At 36.7% G+C, this 22,903-nt stretch overlaps 2 protein-coding genes across 3 annotated transcripts in view; one reads left to right on the forward strand and one right to left on the reverse strand.

Moving 5' to 3' along the window:
• The window catches only part of LOC139984813 (uncharacterized), a 143,084-nt gene that overhangs the window by 8,862 nt on the left and 111,319 nt on the right, over nt 1–22,903 (forward strand). The window contains exons 1-2 of one of the 2 annotated variants that reach the window (XM_071998892.1): nt 13,332–13,592; nt 17,049–22,850. In XM_071998892.1, the coding sequence (XP_071854993.1) occupies nt 17,068–19,251 (2,184 nt within the window). In that variant the 5' untranslated portion in view covers nt 13,332–13,592; nt 17,049–17,067 and the 3' untranslated portion in view covers nt 19,252–22,850. Of the gene's footprint in view, nt 1–13,331; nt 13,593–17,048 lie in introns of those variants that run through there. The other variant, XM_071998893.1, reaches the window with a different exon arrangement.
• On the reverse strand, nt 2,400–10,968 carry LOC139984823 (uncharacterized). The gene is given in 5 exon segments (XM_071998919.1): nt 2,400–7,589; nt 8,228–8,500; nt 9,065–9,205; nt 9,935–10,144; nt 10,574–10,968. Coding segments are annotated over 3 exon segments (2,136 nt in total). The 5' UTR covers nt 9,115–9,205; nt 9,935–10,144; nt 10,574–10,968; the 3' UTR covers nt 2,400–5,776.

Consider the following 22,903-nt stretch of genomic DNA (forward strand, 5'->3'; position numbering starts at 1 on the left):
GATGGATTGAACTGGAAAGCTTTCACTGTATGCACAGACAAGGATGAGTTCATCTACATGCTATGGAAAGCAGGCATCTTACATCGGCCGAGATGTATTCTGGTACAATACAGTCAGGGTGGTCGACAGTTACTCACAACAAGAACAGTAGATGTTGATGTTAACCGTGTGTCAACATTTGAAGAGAACGGGATAGAAAAACTCTTGATGACCACATCGATGGGATCTTTCTACACGTTCGACCTTGTAGTGATGTAAAAATAGGAAATTTTTCAAGTCATTAATATAAGCAACCTTAGAACTTCAGGGTGCTCTCAGCCTTAATATACTGACATTTATTCATCGAGAAATATTACTTCTTAAGTTTATATAACAATGTTTGATATATTTGATAACTTGATTATTTAGATCGGACAGATAATCTCTATAAACAGCATCAGCATGACTAACACTTTGTTGATATATTTCAACAGCTGGTCGGAATAGTGATATCCATTCTTATCTTCCTGGTAAAATATTTCATCTGATTAAGGCAGCTCCTTGGTGCGAATCACTGATATATAGTTGCTTCCGAGAATATTCCATTTGTGGAGGTGCGCCCATCTTGAATGTAGACCATGGCAACGGCAAATATGTACTTAACGAGATATAGTAACTCACCGAGGAATATATGACAGGAATACACTAAAACAATGAAAGACTAATTAAAAATTAATTATTGAAAAAGTGTATCATTGTACATGCACCCCTGACTGTACCTGACTGTCTATCAAATAAAACAATGTGAGATAAATGTTTAGGTTAAATTTATATTGCATATATACTTCTGTATATTATTTCTTTAAAGGAATATATCAATATACACTCTTAGGTTGTTTTGTTTGTAAATTTTTACTTTTTTGGAATTTTATTTCATCCAACTGTACAGTTGATAAAGTATAAACATTCAAATATCCGAACCAAAATCTGTTACACATATTTAAAAAACAAAATTAACATATAAGCAATCGTTTTAATCATCATTTTTAATCATCTTTCAAAACAATTTTGTTCGTGATTCTTTCTTCTCTATCAATCTGAACAAACCTTGGCGACTTGTAAATCGTAAATATGACTGACATTTATTTTTCTCACAAATATTGTCTTTCTTCTCTGCATCTCGTCAGTTTTGGGGTTGGTGTGTCGGGGGGGGGGGGGTATCGTAATATGTCTGCTGTAGCGAAAAAGAGAGACGCATTTGCATCTCCTTTCAGATCCAACAGGTCCTTTTTAACTAATTGAGCTGATGACATGGTTATGCGTCTCTCTTTGTGTTGTTGAATTTCATTTATTTCATTTTATGAAAATAAAAGTCTTATCAAGGCCACATAATGTCAATATTTTTAAATAAAGGGATCTGATGTGGCATAGGTATACTCCCAATTTGACTTTAGTGTTGCACAATTAAGCAGAAAATTTGTTGTACTAGACCTTTTTGGAGCAGAATTTAGTTTAGAAAGAAATAATCCAACCGCTGCTGATTCTTTTATTTGGACACGATCGGTATATATTTGTCATCTTTATATTACATTGAATGACATACAAAAAGGCATCAAAAGATGATTAGCAACATTAGGTACATACACACAGTGATATATATATATATATATATATATTGTTACGAGAAAACAACCTAATTTTCTCGTGTGTACGTATTTTCTATCTTGCCTGTTTCACCGTATTTAAATGTTTCTTACGTAATGTTTAAGCTAGGAGGTCTCTAGTTTGTGTAACTTGAGTATCATTTTATTGCTGGCTGCGAGAGTTGGCTCTTCCTGCCGGAGCTTTATGTAAACAGTCCGGTGGACAAGGCCTCCTTCGTTCTTAGTATACGGGGAATTTTTAGGGGTGCATAGACAGCGGGGCGGGGTTAGCTCACATTCGTGTATAGCTCTGTAGAGAGCGTTGACCGGCTGTTATTAGGTTATGGCGGTTGTCAATCTTACTGGCTATTTCTTTATTGGTCAGTTAATCGTGTATAGGATTCAACACAGTTACGGGGTCGTTTATAATGCTTTTAAAGGAGCTTTTTTAGGCATTACGTTAGGGTATATTTAGAGTAAGTTGCTAGGCAGAATCCATGCCGAATTTGTACGTTGTTTTAGGGACTTTTATTTTTGGCTTGTGCAGAGAATCGAGTAATGCACTCTGCAGCTGCGCTGCGTAACTGCTTGTGCCTGTATGCATTCTGTAGCTGCGCTGCGTAACTGCTTGTGCCTGCGCGCGTAATTTTTTTCCTAGGAGGGTTAGGGGTAATTATCATATATAGGCGTATCCAAACCCTCGCGCATGCGTGTTACTCATAGACACATCGAACGTTGTAATACACGAGTGGGGGCTGTGTGTACGTGGGCACTATGTACGCTGTACAATGCAATAGATCTCCGCTGTACAGTTTCACACGTAATGCAGTTTGCTTTTGGCCAAGGATTACCAAGTGAGAATTGAAGAAAATAAGTGATGGGACGCGGGCTAAAGAAATACAAATTAAAGCGCGATCAAATCGTCACATCAATTATTAATTTTTGGAGGTGTTATGGCTAATGTAGTGGACTTATTGTCTGCGTATCGGCTGGTAATTTAATATAATGGCTTAAAGATCCATGGACATTACAAATCATCATAGTGGTCCAAATTTATGCACTTCATTGTAACAATTAAGAAATCAAAAATCTTTATTTCAAGTTTCAAGTAAGACAAACATCTCATTTTCATGAAATTGTCCAGGATAGATAGTCTCATTTTAACCCTACGTACAAATCCCGTGGATCTTGTCTAAAAATTTAAAGTTTATCCTACTATAAATGTGTTAAATTTTCCACACTAAAGTCATGATTTTAAAATGTGAGCCACTTTTTTCCACCATCAATAATTGAACACACAGAAACCAAGATGGGATTGCAAATATACTTTATTAGAACGCCTGTCAGTGACGTTAGACAAAAACTCTGTAGACAAAATGTGAAAAACAAAATGACAGTTAAATAATCAAACCATAAAACTGTAATCATTCAAATTTACATTTTACAACTTACCATTTACTGCTAAGTGCGCGCAATACGTACCATATGATATCTGAGAAAGGGAAAACAATTTTGAGGTCAATCAATCTTCACTGGCCAAACATACTGATACATCAAAACACCAGCTGAAGCAGTTGAAGCCATTTCACCAGACAGGCCAATGGTTCTGACACAAATCACAATTTAAGCAATAAAACAAAGCATTTGACTAGACATACTACCGATTCAGCCTCTAAAGGGGTGCTTAATGGTTATCCCAGACCAGTGACACCACGGCCAACTATAGATGGCTTGCTCAGCAAGACCCACCTAGCTGTTGCGTCACCCTATATGGTTAATCGAATGTAGACCACCACAAAGGTCTTATAAATAAATAAAACAACAAAACTCACTTATGACTGGCAACATGGATCAACTTTATGTTGGTCGCCTTATCATCATACCAGTACAATCTCTGACAAAGCCCAATAATGTATCACAATATTGTGAATATGCAAACCAAACATTTGTAATACTTAGTAAAATACAAAGATATCAGGAAGCAACAAATTTAACAAGTTACAAAGTAAAAACTAAACACAAAGGTCATGCATAATCAAAATATGAAAAGGAAATTAGCAACATTTTCTTCAGCAGTGATATTCTTCAATCCAGCAGTCATTAAACTTATGCAACACTATCCTATTACCTTGATGGATATTTGAAAATGATAAGGAATATAAATCTTGGGAATTAAAGTGAAATCTAACCACTGTGCCCTTGCTTAAAGTTTTCAACTCATAACTTTCTGAAGCACTGTAAAAATACAGACTACATGTACTTGGCAAAGGCGAGGGAAAGCCCTATGCCCCTCCCCCCTCATATTTTTTTTTTACCAATCACCCCAATAATTAACCCATCTAACAAGTAAAGAATTTGATCTCAAAATGTCAAGTAAAGGGAATTGACAAATCGCTTTTGCACTCACACAGACTTTTTATTGGTAATGTTGTTGATTTTTTTGACAGAAATTATTTTAAATTATCTCACAACTATACATTCCAAGCATACCATTTGACTCCCCACCACACTGATCTTAGTACATGTGAACCAGATGATTTTTGATAAAACCATACCTCATGCCACAGGGGGTACGTCATACTTATGCACTGGGCCATATTTGACAAATCACATACTTCAGCTTTGGTATGTCACTGTGGTCAACCTTCCATTCTTGTGAACAATACACTCTCTGTAAATGTATATACTGATGGCTACTTTTCCCCAAGTTGTACTTGACCTTGATATCCTCTTATATAAAGTTTGTACATTGTAGCAATATATCCATTTCGATTACTAAGAAATGAATGGTTTAAAAATGCCTCTGTACATTGCATCAACACGGTATGCTTTGAACAAGTGAGAAAAATACAAAAATGCAGAATATATACTGGTTGTACCTGCATGTGTAAAACCAAATTTAAGTTATTCCAACATAATCGTACTTTCACCTCAGTTCAATAATTACTTTAAAATAGTCGAGTCAACGCAGCTATTTCTTAATTGGCATGTAATAAAGCAAGACATACTCTGTGCATGCTTCACATTCCCCCCTCCCCTCAAAGAAAAACACAAACACTCTCAACAGTTACTACATATCAAAATTCAAAAGATTGTTGGGTATTTCATCTGGAAACAATTTAAAGCAAAACAACAACTTGGCAGCATGGTGCAATCAATAATAAACCCGTATGAAATAAGATAAAATTTCCCCAAAGCATGGAGGTAGGATTCTGCCATGCCCAAAGTAACTGTTGACTTCAATTGGACAATGTTTGAAAGTAGTTAATCATAATATAACAAAACATATTTTGTTCCAAGCTTAATATCCCAAACTCTTTTTTTTAAATTGTTTTAAACATGTTTACAATGTATGTACTAAGTTAAATATGATCATTAAAAATGACCCCTAACTGTTCTATCATGAGGACATTGGGACTGTTGCTCCAAACAGATTACATGCAGGTCTCTTTTGTTTCTCGTACAATTTGCGCAAGAAATATACAGCTTGATAAAATTGTAGAACAAAAATCAAAAGGGGAAACGAATGTGTTGATACCTCATTTTGTTTTCAAGGGTATTTTGTTGCAGGTTTTTTTTTATGCTAGTTTGAATTTCTACATTCATGAGCAAAGTTGCAATGTAATTTCAGTTGGAAACCTCTATGTTATATTTCAGCAGGAACAGTTCCTAATTTTGATTTTTGAAATTCTCCTGTGTTAGTATACTTTCTTAGGGATTCCCTGTTTTGTATGTATGGTAATAGCCAATTAGCACAATTTTCTAACGTTTTCAATTAGCACATTTTTGGGCTCACAATTTGAACAGAAAACCCCTAATCTGAACAGCGTCTTCCTGTAATGACATCAGAACAACAACCTCGTTTGTCTTAAAAAGCATGAGCAAATTGAAAGCTTAAAAAAGGTCACTTTCACTAAAATAAATCAAAAAGGGAAAGGTAATTACATGTACTTTAAGTACATAAAGAGAAGTCGAAATGGCAAAACTGTTCCTAAAGATCCATCATGATTTCATTGACTCTTTATAATGAATCACACTGAAAATATGTTTCTTACATTTTGGAAGAATGGCACTTGCCTAGTGACATATTTTGAGACACACAGAATGATACGTTATGTGGTGCAGGTTGTCTCCTTTTCTGAGGGAGCCCATGCCTATTTTTTTCCTTTGCTTTGGGTGGCATATGCATGCTCTGGTGTTAACATAGCTTTTGATGGCCGCCCCACAGTAAGACGCCTCCTCCCGCCCATCGGCATCTTTCGTCTTGCGACCGATGTCGGCTGGACTCCAATTTTAGAAGATGTCTGCATCCCTCCTGCCTGGTATCTGTGCCTCAATGACACAGATGCCCCACTGTACTTGCCAAATGTGCGAAGGGCACTGATCAGATGACTACGCGTGGTGAGCTTCCTGTAATTTGAAATAAAATGCTGGACTGCTTGCTGAAACTCGACATCATCACTCTTGAGCTCCTCGCTTATTGACTTGAATGTATCCTGCAGCTCATCCTCTAGATGGGTTGGCCGGGTTGAACTTGAAGATGCTGGGGAATTGCGTTGGTCAAATGAATTGGCCAGAATTGCCTGAGCTCTAAGAGACTGCATCTTTAGAATTTGAGGGTCTTGCCTACATGTAGCTTCTCCGGCATCTGTGATGTCTTCCTCACTGGTCACTGGCTGATTCCTTTCCCCTCCATCTGCTTGGATCTGGTTACCTGGCACTAATATGCCACTCCGTAAGGGCTGAAACCATCTGTCATCCATCGCCGTCTCACCAGTAGCCAAGGTAAGGAAGAGCTTCCTCATCTCAACTGACTGAACAGGGAGGAAGTTGGTTGAATCCAAACTGTACTTAAGAATGACTGCTGCTTGGTGTTTGCAAGGAGCCCCAGTTTTGCCAACAGGGCAAGTGCAAGTACCAATCTCAAAACTGAGATGATACAGGACTTGCTCTTTGGCACTCTGAACAGTGTATTCATCCTCATTTTCTGTACGACTGACCGCATCTGGTGAGACGTCTTTAGGGGAGGGGTAGAACCGGGATGCGAGACTGGTGTTGCTGAGGCGATTGTTGGCAATGTCGGTGAGTTTTCTGATGTTGTAGTCTTCAAACCTGGTGAGGATAAAATCTGTCAGCTGACATACATTGAATGCTTTCAACCTGTAGAATATTTTGTCCTTGAGAATTCTCATTGCAGCTTCACAATAGGCTGTGGTGTTGATTCTGAGATCCTGCCTATGTGCCATTGACCACGACACTCTGCGTTCATATGTCTCCTGGACATGAGTGATGAAGCTGCTGTACTTCTGTGCAACTGGATCTAATGTTACACATTCTAGCTTGTGTTGCAGGTCGGCCTCTGTCTCTGCATAGACCAGGGTCTTGAAGCTATTGAGAAGGAGCGGTCTATGTTTTTTTTCCACTTTGTGTTTGCTATCCCACAGCCATCTCCACATAGCTTGCAGTAGGTGGAAAGTGCAGAGCAACAACACGCTTTCAGGGTAAACATTGTGTAGAGCTAAGCGAAGGGAGGTAGAGTCATCCGTCATGAGCACATCCGGACCATTCTTTGAATTGAAGAAGGAATTGTCTGGAAAAACCGACTCCAAGAGTTTGAAGGCAGATGTCAATGTTGCCTCAGACTCTGATGTGGTGATAGCAACGCCAAGAGGTAGTGCACCAGAGGGGCTGTGAGTCAACATCAAGAACACTCTACAGTTCTGGCGATCCATGTTGCCTGAGGAGTCCACAAAGACCATTTCCTTACTGAACTTCCACATGGAATGGACCCTCTTCATAAGTGGTGTACAGATAGCAATGATTGTTTAGCCATCTGACGTGGTGTCAATTTTGACGCATTCATCGTTGTTCTTCTCATTGAAATCTTGTACCTTGTTATCCAGAAAAAGCATCATCTTCTCTCCTCCAGTGTCTCCATAGTGTGTTTTGAACTTGTGGTAAAATACCCTGCAAAAGCAAAAAAAAAATAAAGCAAAAAAATAAACAAAACAAACAAACAAAAGAAAAAAACCCTTTAAACTGTACATCAACGATATATTTATTTTTTTGCAATTGATATTAATTCGAAAATATAAAATCACTGTTAATTGTCAACCCAAAAGTTAAAAAAAAATGTAGTGATTGAGGATGTGTGCTGATATGCATATAGGGATTTGAATTTAGAAAATTTGGGGAAACAATGAACAATGGCACTCCTTTAAAGTTCCTACTGGTATTTTGTGTCTAGCTCAACCAATAAAAAAAAATAAAAAAACTCTTATTTAATCCATTCACACTATTTGGTATTATGCATTTATTTTCTTATATTATACATTGACCACCTGTTTGAACCTGTAAAGAACTTTTTTATACAACTTTTTTTGAAGTCAGTCGTTATTGTTTCCAACATTGAAACAACTGAAATGTAGTAAAATTAGCCATCCAGTCCTGCATGTACATCTTCCGATTTTTTCCATAAATATTACTAAACTTCTGTATTTGTGCTGAGATTAACCACTAATTGTACATGCATTTTATAGAACTTTTTTTTTTCATTTGTATGTCCTAGGTTTAATATTTATATACAAACATGACTTGAGTCTCACCTGTAACAGTACTGCAAGTCAGGGCAACATGACCTGTCAGCAGAGAGTCTAGTGTATTCTTCATTGGTGCAGCTCACTTGAAGATCATATTTGATGGTATCTAAGGATGATGAGGGTGAATGGCCTGATTTAAAGAGATCTAGTAGCTTCTGTCTGGTTTCACTATTGACATCTCTTTCCCGAAGGGCATCAGCACTTGATGTTTCATGATTGTGGGTCCACTTTAAACTGATGACGGTGGGATACCCTTCTCCAATGTGAACATCTTTTGACCTGCATATAAACAAGAAAATGCATGATTTTGTACACATTGTCACTGTTTTGGGCTAAATAAAGAGTATAACTGGATTCCTTATAAATTTCTCAACTTACAAATCAGAGCCAGGGGGGTGGTTGAGGGGTTCCGCCCCCCCCAAAAAACACGCCTTTTTGCCAATTATACATTTTTTAACAAAAAATAGCATATCATACAGTTTTTTTTTAATAGTGTCAACCCTTGTTAAAATACCAGAAAAAAAGGGTTTGGGGAGAGGGAAGTACCCCTACCCTCCCCCACCCCTTTCTAAAAATCCTGGATCTGCCCCTGCAAATGCAGTTGTTATTTGAGCAAGAGTAGCTCAAAATTTATCAGGGTTTCTTTTTCGGTTTAAGTACATGTATCTAAGGACATATACATGAATGCAAGATGACAACATACATGCCATGATGTTTCAGTTGCCAAACACAATATTCAATAATAACAGGTATATAGCATGTTTAACTATGAATCAAATTGCTTTACATTATTATGACCTACTGCTCACTGAATCAATGAAACATTCCTAAAATGTATTTTACCTGTTTCTCCCACGGCTGTCAGTTGATGCATTCTTTATTTTTACATACATAGTAGCTGGGACATCTAGTTTTTTTGGACCCTTTTCTCAGGTCTGCTGTTGATGATTTTGGCCGAGTGTTGTGATGACAGTGCAAGTCAACCTAATATTACAGAAGAAAAAATGCAAAGAATAAGGGCCTCATCAAGATGATATGCAATCATGTTCATTCTACATTTTATTCATAGGCCTTCTTTAAGTAGCCAATATATATGGATATTATACTGTGAATCATTGCTAACAGACAAGCTACATAAAGCAGGGATACACAAGTGAGCTGCATAACACTTCCTGCCCCAGAAGTAAAGACATATTTATGGGTTTTTTTCACTGGTGTCTATTCCATCAAGTTCCTCAATGACCCAATTAACTTCTTTTCATTGACTTTTGTTTTGTTTTGTTCTGATTGCAATTCAATTAGGAATTTTAAACACCACATTCACTATGAATGGTAGGACACAATGGTAATGTTTACAAATGTATTTTTGTATTACACGAAAGATAAGCTTTCCCCCTTTGTAACTGAATGTAAGAAATTTAAACTTATTCTTTACTGGTCCTCAACTAATAGGCAACAGATTTCAGTCTTTCATACAATATGTTACGCTGACATGCTTTTTGAAGTATTGGGCATGACAATGCTTGAAACAAAAACAATCTTTCTCTTCAGTGTCATATTTCTGCCAAACTAAACCAGTGTAGGCCTTTCCAGTGTAGGCCTTTGATTCACCTAAGACACTAGTTGATATTGAAAAGGATTCGATAAAAATTGTCCACTTATTTGTCCAATAAGAAGATAAAAAAAGAATCAGTGCATTTCATTTGGACTTACCCGAAAGACATTCTTTTGCTTGTGTTGACTGACTGGATAGGTTTTGCTTGTTCTCCAAGTTGTCTCAGTTACATCCTCCAGATCCTTCAACCACTTGAGAACATCTGCCTTTTCTGTGAGACATAGTCGTAGAGTACAGTCCATCCCACTTGTGCCATGTTCTTCATAAGAACAAACCTTGTATTCATATCCCAGTTTGGGAAGGATGGGCTGTGCCAAATAAAAATTAAAAAAGAGTAATAAAATCATTGAAATACACCCAACCTTACCCTCAATATCATCTCATAGGCCTAATTATTTTTCACTTGTACAATTAAAAATGTGGCAAAGCAGATAAAGTACCGAATACTGATATAGTTCATAAAAGCAGGCTTAAGTTTGTATGAAGGCCTACTACTAGTATCATGTACAGAATTTTAAAGTTTACCGTAACATTAAAGTTTACCGTAACATTTAAAGTTTACCGTGAAGCTAGATATACATGTAGGCCTAATGTAGGCTAGCAGATTAACATTAACCAAACCATTACATTAATGTCCGTCGCTCACATTGATGACGACGGCTGAAATCCGTACATTGTGTCTAAAATCTGGGTGAGAGGATTACTTTATTATATACAATTGTATCGAGTAACTTTACCTCTAATCTAGGGCAAGATTCCAGCTGAAGATTGGCGCAAGGATTGTCAGTCGAACAGGTCTCCATCGCTGCATGAACGCATATATATGTATACATGTGCAAAACGTGAATCGCGTCGAACAAACTGTATGTATTACTACCAGGGAGTTGCTATAACATCTCCCTAGGGAGTTGTTATAATATTTCCCTGCTACTACTAGTCATAAACTTTTTACGAGTAACACGCATGCGCGAGGGCTTGGAAACGCCTATATATGATAATTACCCCTAACCCTCCTAGGAAAAAAAATTACGCTGCCTGCGCAAGGTCGTCGCAGCGTAGGGTTCGCGGGCTGACGAACCTCATCGTTAGCTGCGCTGCGTTGTCCTTAAGCTGCGTCGCCCTTGACGCAGTACCGATATTTAGCCTGCGTTGTGCCTGCGTTGTCTTCGACGTAGCGCCTAGTTAGCAGTGCTGCTAGGCAGTTTACAGATAAGGGATTAGTTTGCCTTGACAGGGCTAGTTAATGTACGCCACCCTTGTTATTGTGTTTAGGTTTTATTGTATCACTTTCTGTATATATTATTTGGTTATTACTTAACGAAAGATGTACGGCAGGTACATTGTTTATCTAATTATACTTTTTAAACTCTTCATGCACTGTTAGTGTACTTCTTTTCAACGGTGCCCTCGAGTCTCTCTCTGTACAACCCCCTTCCTCACTTGCCGACTGGGTACTGCATCATACCACCGAAGCGGAAAGCGTTACAATATATATATATATACAAATATATATATGTACTATGCTACACATTAACACTACATATGCTCTAATTAATAATAACACCCGATTCATCATGGTAACTGATTAACTAGCTGAAGATCCGTCAGCTATCCTCAACAAAGATATGATTACTTAATGTATCATGTATTCTGCAAATACCTTAAATGTATGAATTTGAGGATTGTACAATATAGCCTACATACATAAAAATGGAATCTAAAACTTGATTTTCCTTTGTAAATTTTAAGTTTAAGTTGAGTAGCATGCTTAATCATAATAAGAAGTTTCAGAGGCTCTCGTCCTCCAAATTATTCCTAGTGTAACCAGAGCAAAACCTGGTTAAGGTTTTATTGCTTTAATTCTTATAATGATAATGAATATATTAACGTTTGATTGAGAAGTTCCCTCAATTTTCACTTTTATTGCTAACTAATTCATGGCAACAGTTTGTGGTCAGGTTGCCCTGTGTGACCTGCCATTTTCTTATCGAAGTTATTTTTATGTGTGGTCCTTGTTTACTAGGAATACATATGCTGGCTTCAAGAGTATATCTGAGTTTCCAATAATTAGACGAGAAGAGAGGAGGGACTAGGTTTGAGATGGAAGTGCACCAGATTAAAATTTGTTCTTAGACTAACAACAGTGTTAGAATAGAGGACCTGTATTATTACTGATCACCCGAAGCAATACCTGAGTTTTGAGTTTGTAGCATAGTTTGGGAGTGATACGGGTGATTGCCAGGTGTGTAATCAGTATCAACATATTCAATTTTCTGATTGATACAACAGCTACGAAAACTGAGATGTATTCTTCTTCATATATGTAGCATTTCTCCACCCCCCCCCCAACCGCACCATGATGAAATGTTTTAGTGATTATATGGGACATCTTCTCAGTACAAGCCAAATTTAAAGAAGCTGTAGGTAAACATTCCATACTGTGGGCTGACATTGTTCAAACTCTGGGCTGAAATATGCACGTCACTGATTGCTGTTGAAGATGGACTCAGTGAAACAGGGCAAGGCGCTAATAGAGGTGTCTTATGTAACATCTACACCATCTCAAGAAAGATCTTTCAAAACGTGGACAATATTATAATCTGTCATGGTAAACTTAACAGCTAGGTTAATATTTGATAGCCTCAAGAAAACAAGTTGAGGTTCGCTAAGTAGTTTGGTGTGCAAAGGATTTCAAAGCTGGGGAATTTGGCCGGGAGATTAAAAATGTCCCCAACTGTTTTGGGTGTAGGTCTGAACATTGGTGGAATACATAGAATCAGTTGAAAACGTCAAATAGTGCATTCTGGGGCATAAATTCAGGTAGATACAAGTAGCTCTTAATGTAAGTTTGTGCTTATGAAAACAACTCGATAATTTCCCAGACTGATTTAGATAGTGACATGATCCCCCACCCTTCGGAAAGAAAATTAAACTTTACACGTCAACTGGTGCATTCTGAGGCATATCTAGACTATATGTCTGTAGAAGTAGCCTTAAAGCAAGGTTTTGTTACTAAATAGTTTGAGGTTAAAAAGGAAGGTGGGTTGGAAGGTACATACGTAGTAGTGGTTCTATTCGTCCCCAGCAGAAATGCAAAAGTCCCCCAACTGATTCCCCCCCCCCCCGACTGACGAAATTTGGACAGCTGGTTTTTATTCATTTTCTCACTCAGTCTTCTTTGGGAAGTCGAAAGTTTTCAGAGACTAAGCAGAATTATATTGTTATATTTCGGTAAACTAAACAGTGCGCAGCATCTACGTATTACGGAACAAGGTAATAATTGTGCAACTTTGGTAAACAGTCTTTTGGTGTTTAAATCATAAAATGTTTCCTTCTAAAATGTTAACCAATAATTCATCTTTGCAGAATATTTTGTAGCTTATACCCTTATTAGCATTATAAACAATTAGCACGCCTTCGTTTATAGACTATGAAAAATCGTTGATCCGTGACACGCCCACATGCATTTGCATATTGTCACCTTTTTTTTCAGGAATTCCCCACTTTGTTGACAACTTCTTTTTATCGTGACCTCAATGATTACTTTGTAATACATCACAAAAGGACCGTTTCGAGTTGTATTATACTTGCAAATAGACAGGGTACAGTTTAACAACACGTCATGTAAACGAGATACCGGTAATTCATACAAGAAAAATGGTTGTAAACTGTGTTATGTGCAGTTGTTGTTATATTGCTTTGAAGCACAACATTTTTGACATCAACCTTTGGGTGATATTTTTACGATAGAATTAGGTAAGTGAGCATTCACTCCAATATATGTTATGTCTGTTTATGTCTACCATTGTCCATTTGCTATGAAACAGAAATCGTTCAATATATGCAATGGCTATAAGTATTTCCTCATTGGGAGTCTCTTTATTGGGTTCCATCGTAACGGCTGTATTCTATATTTTAGCGCGTTACGGAATGAACTAGACTATGGTTTATGTTTGTAATGCATGCAGCTTCATACTAAAATATATCAATCATGATGGTGCAGAACAGTTTTCCGCAATTTGATGAATTGAAAATCATTGACTTCTAACAGCCAGACTGTAAACAGAATGAATCTGGTAACTACTGAAAATTGGAACTTCAGTATAAGTCCAAATCAGAACTAGAACAACTGTATTTGTATACAAACACGTGTCATTGTAGTGCACGGTGAAGGTGAAAGTTAGTTATTTGTTGATATTCAATGGAGGGTCTTAGTTACTGCACCCCTCTTTGAAGTTATTTCGGTCACGAGGGAGCCAGTTCGGCGTTTGGTCCTTTAACATAGACCAAAGCTAGGCTATATTGTGTGATGTTCATAAACAGTACTCTAGCTAGCATGTACCTGTAATATAAACAAAGAAATGATGAATAAAACCATCACAGATTAACCGGACAACCAAGCTGCCATCACGAATCACGCCTGTTTAGGACAAGACAGAGAATAAACTGAGTCCTGGGCACTGATTGGTCAAATCGAGCAACATGTTAACGTTACTGTATTCTCGCTGCCAGTTGGCGAAAATGTATAACATACGGTGGTTTACACCGAAGACCTGATACACTATTAACCTAACTAATGCACACATGTTACACTCTCCGGTCTATTAAAAACTGCTTGGTCAATTTCCTGGCCCTGTCAGAATATTATGCCATTCACGGCTTACCGTATACGTACGAAGCAGCTACCTGTGGAAAATAACTATCACTGGGTAGTATAAAGTGTCATTACGGGCAAGCGCACTTCAGTAACGTTACATGTGCCTATGTTGCAAAAGCTGTCATAGTTCAGATAACGCGAAGTCGTTGCGGTTAAATACGGTTAACATTTGTTGCTTGCAACTTTTTGCAGGATGTTTTTACCTCAAATTCGTTCAAATGTTACCTGTCTTGTTTGATTCGAGAATAACGAAACAAAGTAGAGAATTTGACATATTGGTTTGAAGAAGTATGCTACTCAAGGGGATCTATTTTCTTTACTTGGGCAGAATTAACTGTTAGCCGCCACAATTCTTTGTGAATCTGGGTCTGAATTTTGTCTACGTAGCCAACCTGTGAATTTAGGTTGCTTTGAAGAGTGTATGTTCAGCTGGCATTCACCAGCCAACCATGTAGATGATGGAGCGGGCAATATATCCCAATATTGTAGCTCGCATGCCTACTGCAATAACTAAAGATCTTTCTTAAGTTGATCATAAGTGAGCAAGGTTTCATTTCGAAACATAATTGAAACAACAAATGTGAAGTGTTCTAGGCTAACTCAACATCACATCTATCTGGTAAAGACATATTGAGGGTTGAACAAAATCAAATGTTTTACGAGATAAAACACAACTTACAGTCACTAAATTTTCAACTGGAGACGATGAAACGAATCTACAGTCATACTGTACCTACATGGGACAGTGATCCTCCGTTTGACGACGTGATAAACAAAATCGAAGCAAAATTTCCATCAACACAAAGTCTTAATAATTTTGAAAGATGAAGTAAGTGAAAATGGAATTCATTTAGCATATAAATCATTCATAAAACGTTCTCTCCAAGCGGCATAAATAGCTAGAAATGTGATCAATTTGATTAATATGGAGTAAATGAAGGTAACAGGCTAATCCAACTTCAAACAAAAATGTGTTTTAATATTTTCTAAACACGATAATCACATTTATCTTTATTACAAACATCTTTTCGGGTAGAAACTAGATATAAAAGGGTGTAAGGACATATAGTAGGGATATGATATAAATAACCTGCCTATGATGTTAAAATCGAAGTTAATGATAAACTCCGACTTACACAGTGACGAGCGCAAAGGGGTGGTCGCATGGCTAGGGTGTTCAACAGTATTTGATTGAGGAAGCCTTTATGTTTACATCAAAAAACAGACATATCTATAGTCTAAATATCATTTGCCATATATTAATTTTATTTTGCTGGGGAAAACCCCGTAGCCCTAGATATAATAGTGTTTCAATGACCCAAGGACCACATGCGTTCCTTTATCCTTCATTCGCCTTTGGTCCTTCTACATAGATGCAGCCCCTAGAGAGGGGGGGGGGGATTGCCGTGAGCATGAACATAAATAACTAACGGTAGGCGATAGACACTGACAACTAGAAGAAACGGCACTTTTTTTGATAGTCAGAAATGGCAATATATTGTATAGTTGTAACTGTACAACGATGATATTTTCATGACAAATGATAGTGCTTCATAGATATATGAAGACCTGCCTGTTCAGCACAGTGGCGTGTCTAGAAGTATATCGGTAAGGGGTGTTAGACGAAAAATGATGCTACCATTCCATTATTGTTACTACATCTGTGTAAACCACTTTTGCGTGCGAATGGAGACCCATTATAACCTTAAATACATAATTTCAGAAATCTGAATTTAATTGCAGATATCTACAATTAATTAGAGGTATCTAAAATTTCAAACGTGCGTGTGTTATAACATGTAAACAATTTGACCCCGAATGGAGATGTTGTGTTTATATTAATGACGACAATCAAGTTCGTGATGTGCGGAGCTTTGACTAATAATGTCATTCAATGAATCATATTTAGCATGTTCAGAGAAATGTCGTTCTCTGGTTAATATGGCTAGAGGAGAAAACCTTATGATAAGTAGATCATACGCTGGTATAAACATAAGTCGCCTAGCAAGTATTGAATATACCTTGGGTATTTTTTTTAAATTTTTACAATTTCTATTACATCCTAGTTTGGTTCGGTATTTCTGTTGAGAGAGGAGGCATGGGTGGGGAAGGTAGGCAGGACCACCCAGGGTACTGCCATGGACTCCTGCATTTTTCAGTTTTACAATCCCACAAACTTCCTCTTTGGCGTGATAAAACTAGATCTGCAAGTTTTAATTAAGTTTAATTGCATGTTTGATATTTTTTTTGTAAATTTTCTGATATCGGACTTTGGAACTGAGAGCGCTGATATAAGCATAGAAAAAATAGAATTTTCAAAGATTTAAAGAAGTCTATCCACTAAACTTTATTCAAATAAATGTCTGTGAACGAGAGTTCACCTTCGACATCACTCACTCCCACCCCGCCTCCCATCGCCTTATTTGCATAACTGCATTATGATATAGCTAGAGAATTTCACCAAACATCTATTTTAATTAATGCTTTAGTATTCCTAATGCTCGCGACGACTACAGCAGTATTTGTAAATTTCTATATTATATTGTAAATTGCAGAATCTCGTCATCGAGACCAATGGCTTCGTCAACTCCTCTCACGGATCTGGCAGAGAACTTCTTCATGTGTTCTGTTTGCTTGGATCAATTTAAAGAACCGAAACAGTTACCATGTCTTCACCGATATTGTAGAAATTGCTTGAAGACACTCATTCAAGCAAGCAATGATGGAATGCTTAAGTGTCCATTGTGTGAACAGGAATACGTGATACCAGAGAAAGGGGTTGACGATTTCAAGACCAACTTCCATATGAAGAGTGTGCTTGAGTTCATACAGTTGCAAAAGTCTTTTGAAGATAAAGAATTAAAGAAATGTGTAAGCTGTTTGAAGAATAACAAAGTTTCAGCTTATTGTTTTAAGTGCAGAGATAACTTGTGTGAACAATATTACAAGGTTCACGCCATTAGTAAAATGTTTACAGATCACAAAACCCACATTCTGAGGTTAGATAATATAGAAGCAAAGAATATGACACTGGATAAATTAACATCACTAACGGAAGATCCCAGGTGCCATATCCATGACAAAATAGAAGCACAATTATGCTGCAGTTCTTGCGGAAATGTACCAGTGTGCATAACTTGCACATATAATAAGCACAAAGGTCATGACCTGCATGACGTCACTACAATAGCAGAACGTGAAAGAAAACTACTGAAACAAGAACTTGCTGAATTAAACAAATACAAAAGTAAACTATATGGCCTACCAACGAAATTACAAACTACTACACAGAATCTGCATGAAAATGCCGTGAAAAAAACAGTTAGATTGATATATCAGCACCAGCAGCAGACACACAAGATTAACGATCAACTTGCAGAATGTACTAAGAAACGAAAGAGGGGTTTAGAGGACATCGAAGGCAGAAAAAGAGATAACGACCATTTGATAACTCTTGATTTTGAAGAGGAGTTGAGCAAAGTGAGAGAGAAATATGACAAACTCAGGAAAACAACGAATCAAAAATATGACAACGAATCTGAAGAGTTTATAAACAAATGTGATAAAACTGAGGGCGAGCTCTTTAGAAAACTTGAAAGCCTAGATGCTAACTTCAAGAATTTGACAACAGCAAAAAACCTGCTTGTAGAGCAAAATGAAGATGAACTAAAACAAATAAGAGAATTTTGCAAACAGATTATTAAACGGTACGAGAACTTCACAGCAACGTCTTCATCTATTCTTGCTTCTAAAGACGATTGGACAGACGCCCAGTGTATCCCTGATATTAGAGCAGCCTTTGAACCTCTGATACAAGAAATGAAAAAAGAATATCCAGAGTTAAACTCTTTATCTGATTTCGATATCAGTGATATAACAAAGGTTGTTATTGACAACGTCACGATTGCTCAGCATAAACAGTCAGTGGTTGAGGTTGCAGGAATCAAAGTTAATAATGGGTATTTCTCTGGTATTGGAAGCAGAGGAGATGTCAATATTGTCATAATTCATAAGCCATCTAAAGGGTATTTATACATGAATGTGTTCAACAGAAAAGGAGAAGTACAAAGAAAGGGTCGGTTCAAGATTGATGAGTGCTTAGCCATCTGCGGTTTTGTATTTGGGATCAAAGCTGTAACATGGAATTTGCGGAGTGAAATCGGTATATATGATGTACGTGATGGTGCATATAGGAAGAAAAACGTTCGTAACGTCATCAATAGTCGGTCATCTGATCAGTACATGAGTTGTGTAACTATTGATCCTGTAAAGAATCATATTATTGTTGGTACTTGCAGCAGAAATGTTTATGTATTGACTGCTCAAATGAATTTCAGTCACATGATTACACTACCAGATGTAATCGATGCACCTTGTGACATCGCTGTACATAGAGGGAGTTTCCTGGTCTGTGACAGTTCGTGTTGTACAGCATATGCAGTCACCATGAAGGAATCACAGAGTAAGCTGATTTTAAAATTCACCAAACCAGATCTTAATGGATTGGACTGGAGACCTACCTGTGTCTGCACTGACAAAAATGAGTTCATCTACATGATATGGAGAGCAACCACCTTATGTAAGCAGAAATGCATTTTGGTACAATACAGTCAGGATGGCCGAAAATTACTCACAACAAGATTATTATATGATAGCGTTCGCTATGTATCAACATTAGAAGAGAACGGTATGGAAAAACTTCTAATAGCAACATGGAAAGAGGGAGAGTTTTACACGTACGACCTAGTAGTGACGTAGATTTTTGCAAATCATTTCAAGTCATTATTAGAAGCCACCTAAGAACTTCAGGGTGCTCTCAGCTTAAATGCAGAAATTTATTCATCAAGGAATATGACTTTAATTTTCTATCGCAATTTTTTGCCTTAGTTTATTTGTGTTGTTACTTGTGGTTGTATTTCCCGACAGGCAGATTATATCTAAAAATACATTAGTATTAATCATATTAGTAAATGTATTTCAGCATCTGGTTGGAAGAACTGATACCCTAATAGTATTTTCCTGGTGAGAATTACATATCTCACATTGGAAAGTCATTTTTTAACTTCCAAGTTGTTTCCGAGCATATTCCGTTTTATTGGCATCAGCACCATTGACTGCACCTAAACTGATATATCACATCCACAGTACTTGATACACACACAGAAACCAATTAAAACTAATTAAAAAACTGATAAAGAGTATCGTTGTACATGTATCTCTGAGTGTACATGTTAGACTATACCGGTACATAGTTCTAATATACACATAAGCCAATCATCAGTACTTAATACACACATAACTAACTTAAAGTATTGAAAAGAACATCTCTACGTAGTTATATCCACTGCTAACTATACCTGTTGAAAAGAAAAGTACATCGTATCCGTAGTACTTGATACTTACAAATAGCGATCCATATAGTATTTAAAAATATCGAAAAGCACATCGCTACGTAGTAACACCACTGCTTCGCTGGCTGAACCTAATAAAAACGAGTGCATCATGTCCGTAGTACTTTATACTATCCATATATATATATATTATAACTATATATGCACATACTTCTTCACTAATTATTGAAGTTACTTATTACCAAGGAACACCTTACATATATTAGGTCAACGGTGATTAACAGCTACACATTTTCCATTAAACTGAAAAGTAAACAGATTTTTGTTAGGCTAATTTTAGGTTTCATATACATTTCTATTTACTGTATATTAGTCCTTTGAAGGAATATGTTAACATACAGTCTTAGGTTGTACTGTTGGTATCTTTATACGTTTATTGAATGTTATTCTATCCAACTGCAAAATTGATCAAACATCAAAAATAATACTTCAGAACCAAAATTAGTTACATATATGTAAAAGAATAAACAACATATAAGAACTTGTGATAATTTTGTTATGATTATTCAAAAGATTTTTTTGTTTTATCATATCTTCTGTTTTAATTCGAACAATCCTTGGCGAATATTTAAGCGTAAATATCACTGACATTAGTTTTCTTACAAACGTCGTCTTTTTCTACTCAACAGCACGTCAGCTTTTGGGTTGTTGATTAGATCCTTTGCTGATCTTTTATACCAGACTTGGTGAAGTTGTAACAATTACGAGGGGTACAGGTTTCATTAACATCTGGAGGTCAAAGGTCATTTGTGGTCATAAATGGTGAAATCATAAAATTAAAAAAAACTACTACTCCTAAGGGTTATTTTTGATGTGCATTACACTTGGTGATAGTGATCAATATATGACTGGTCGTCAAAGGTTTACCTTATCAAAGGTGAAAAGCCAAATAAGTCAAAGCAAACCATATTTTTTAAAAGCCTACCCGTCTTTGAGTTTATGTTTCTAATTTTGGTCAAACTTGGTCATACTGAACAAAAAGTGATTGGTCATGAAACTTACACTTAACTTTCAGGTTGAATATATCATTTGCGGCCTAAATGATCTGAATTAGGTGAAAGTGACACAAAAAGCTAATCCATATAATGTGTCGATTAGCTTTTCATCAACCATTGGTCATGCTAATCTCAAGGGATGGGTTATTATCGTTGTACTTAATCTTCACTTGGTCAAAAGAGGTCAACATATTTTATATGGTATGGTTTTAACTTAGTGACCGTGATTATAAGATGATATTGTTGATCCGTAGGTCAGTGTCATGTGAGGTTCCTCTAGTCAGCTAGTATGCCACATCTCACCAAAAGAAAACAAATCCAAATCTAGGCTGTACTGTCTTGATACAGTACAATTAATGCAACACGTTGTCTTCCTGGCTCAAGTTTCATTAATGAAACCAATGAAACGACAAAACGCCACGGTAATTAAGAGGTTTCTGCTTTTGATAGTCCGTGGGTAAAAGTAGGAAAAGTGATTTAAAAGTTGTTTATCGTTACAAAATCATGGAGAATACACGAAAACTGTATATTTGTTTGATGATACATATTATTTTCCAAATGTGAAGGACCCTTGACGTTCCATGTACAGTGCAGTAGTGACTCATTTCCGCACTGTTCACACAGAACAATGATGCAATTTGTTAAGGGATAACACATATTAATGTATAGCACAGTTAGTGTGCCACTCCCTATTTTCTAACTAATTGCGAGAAACACAAAATCGTTTGAATATTTGTTGAACTTTGCGAATCTGATTATCAGCTGCTGTAAACGTCTGTAATTATGATACGTGGATATGAGTTAACTATCAACTTTTGTTAAGTTTGGATTTTCTTTAATGAACTCTGTAACTGCAAAACTTCATGATGATTGCGGACTATTTCCAGGCCCGTTGGCTAAGGCCAGGTTCTACAATCTTACCATTCTTGGGTTGTATGGGAGTTGACTTAGGCTAGCGTAAAATGCAGCACATGTACATGTACTACGGGATATAAATAGCACATTTAATTAATCTTCATAGTAATTTATGGGGGTTCTTTAAGTAAAGAAGTATACTATAACTTAAGAGGGTATAATGGTTTAAAGAATTTTTTGCAGTTTCACTGTAGAAACATGTATCCACGTGAGGAAAATAGCATTCTGGGAGATCGCCCTCACTTTACTTCAAAATGGCGGATCTCATGAACTGTAATTAGACTCATTCCAGTTGCATATATGGAGGGGTTCTATTAGTAGTAGACTGTGGACTTGTTTTATAATGTAGCCCTACCTTTGTAATACTTAATTGTTTTGAAGTCACACTTATGTCTACTTTGAGTTAGTATTCTCTTCCTTCTTAAAAGGATGCATTTTACCGGCAGTCTTGTTTTATATGCTGTAAGGAGATACATGATAACTTTATGATTGGTGATTTAGTCTTAAAGGGATAGCATGTTTATAGCTGAAACTATTAACCTTCTCTTTAACCAATTTCAATTGACTGCAGTAATTGCACCATGCATTTTGTAAGTCATGCATTTCACCTTTGGAGGTTTGAACTTGAAGCAATATAGTACATCACAACCTGTACATGTTGGGTAGTCAAAGTAGTCTGTGGTCAATATTATTTTGATGACGCAATGGTCGCAACTACTTGTACTTTAAATATTGTTCTACAATGGATTAACAACACTGGTCGTTGAATTGTTAATATGTCATAATGATGCCCATTGTATGTTTCCTTTTAGAATTGGTTTTAGGTGATTATTGAACTGTTTCTGGGATGTTTAGATGTGTACAGTGTATAGTTTTTTATTTGTATTATTATTGTTTACTTTAATTTATTTACAGGTGAACAAAAAGTCCGGTGACAATTTATAGCCACTGCTCTCTTTAATATGATTTTACTTTGATTTGATCTTGATCTCTGTAGTTGCATGTTAAATGCCTTGCGCTACCAAACAAGAGAGGTAATATATAAAACACTGCTTCTTTGTATTTTTTCCACGACATCCTTACACAAAT

Source organism: Apostichopus japonicus, chromosome 17, assembly GCF_037975245.1.
Source record: "Apostichopus japonicus isolate 1M-3 chromosome 17, ASM3797524v1, whole genome shotgun sequence".
Lineage (NCBI taxonomy): Eukaryota > Metazoa > Echinodermata > Holothuroidea > Aspidochirotida > Stichopodidae > Apostichopus > Apostichopus japonicus.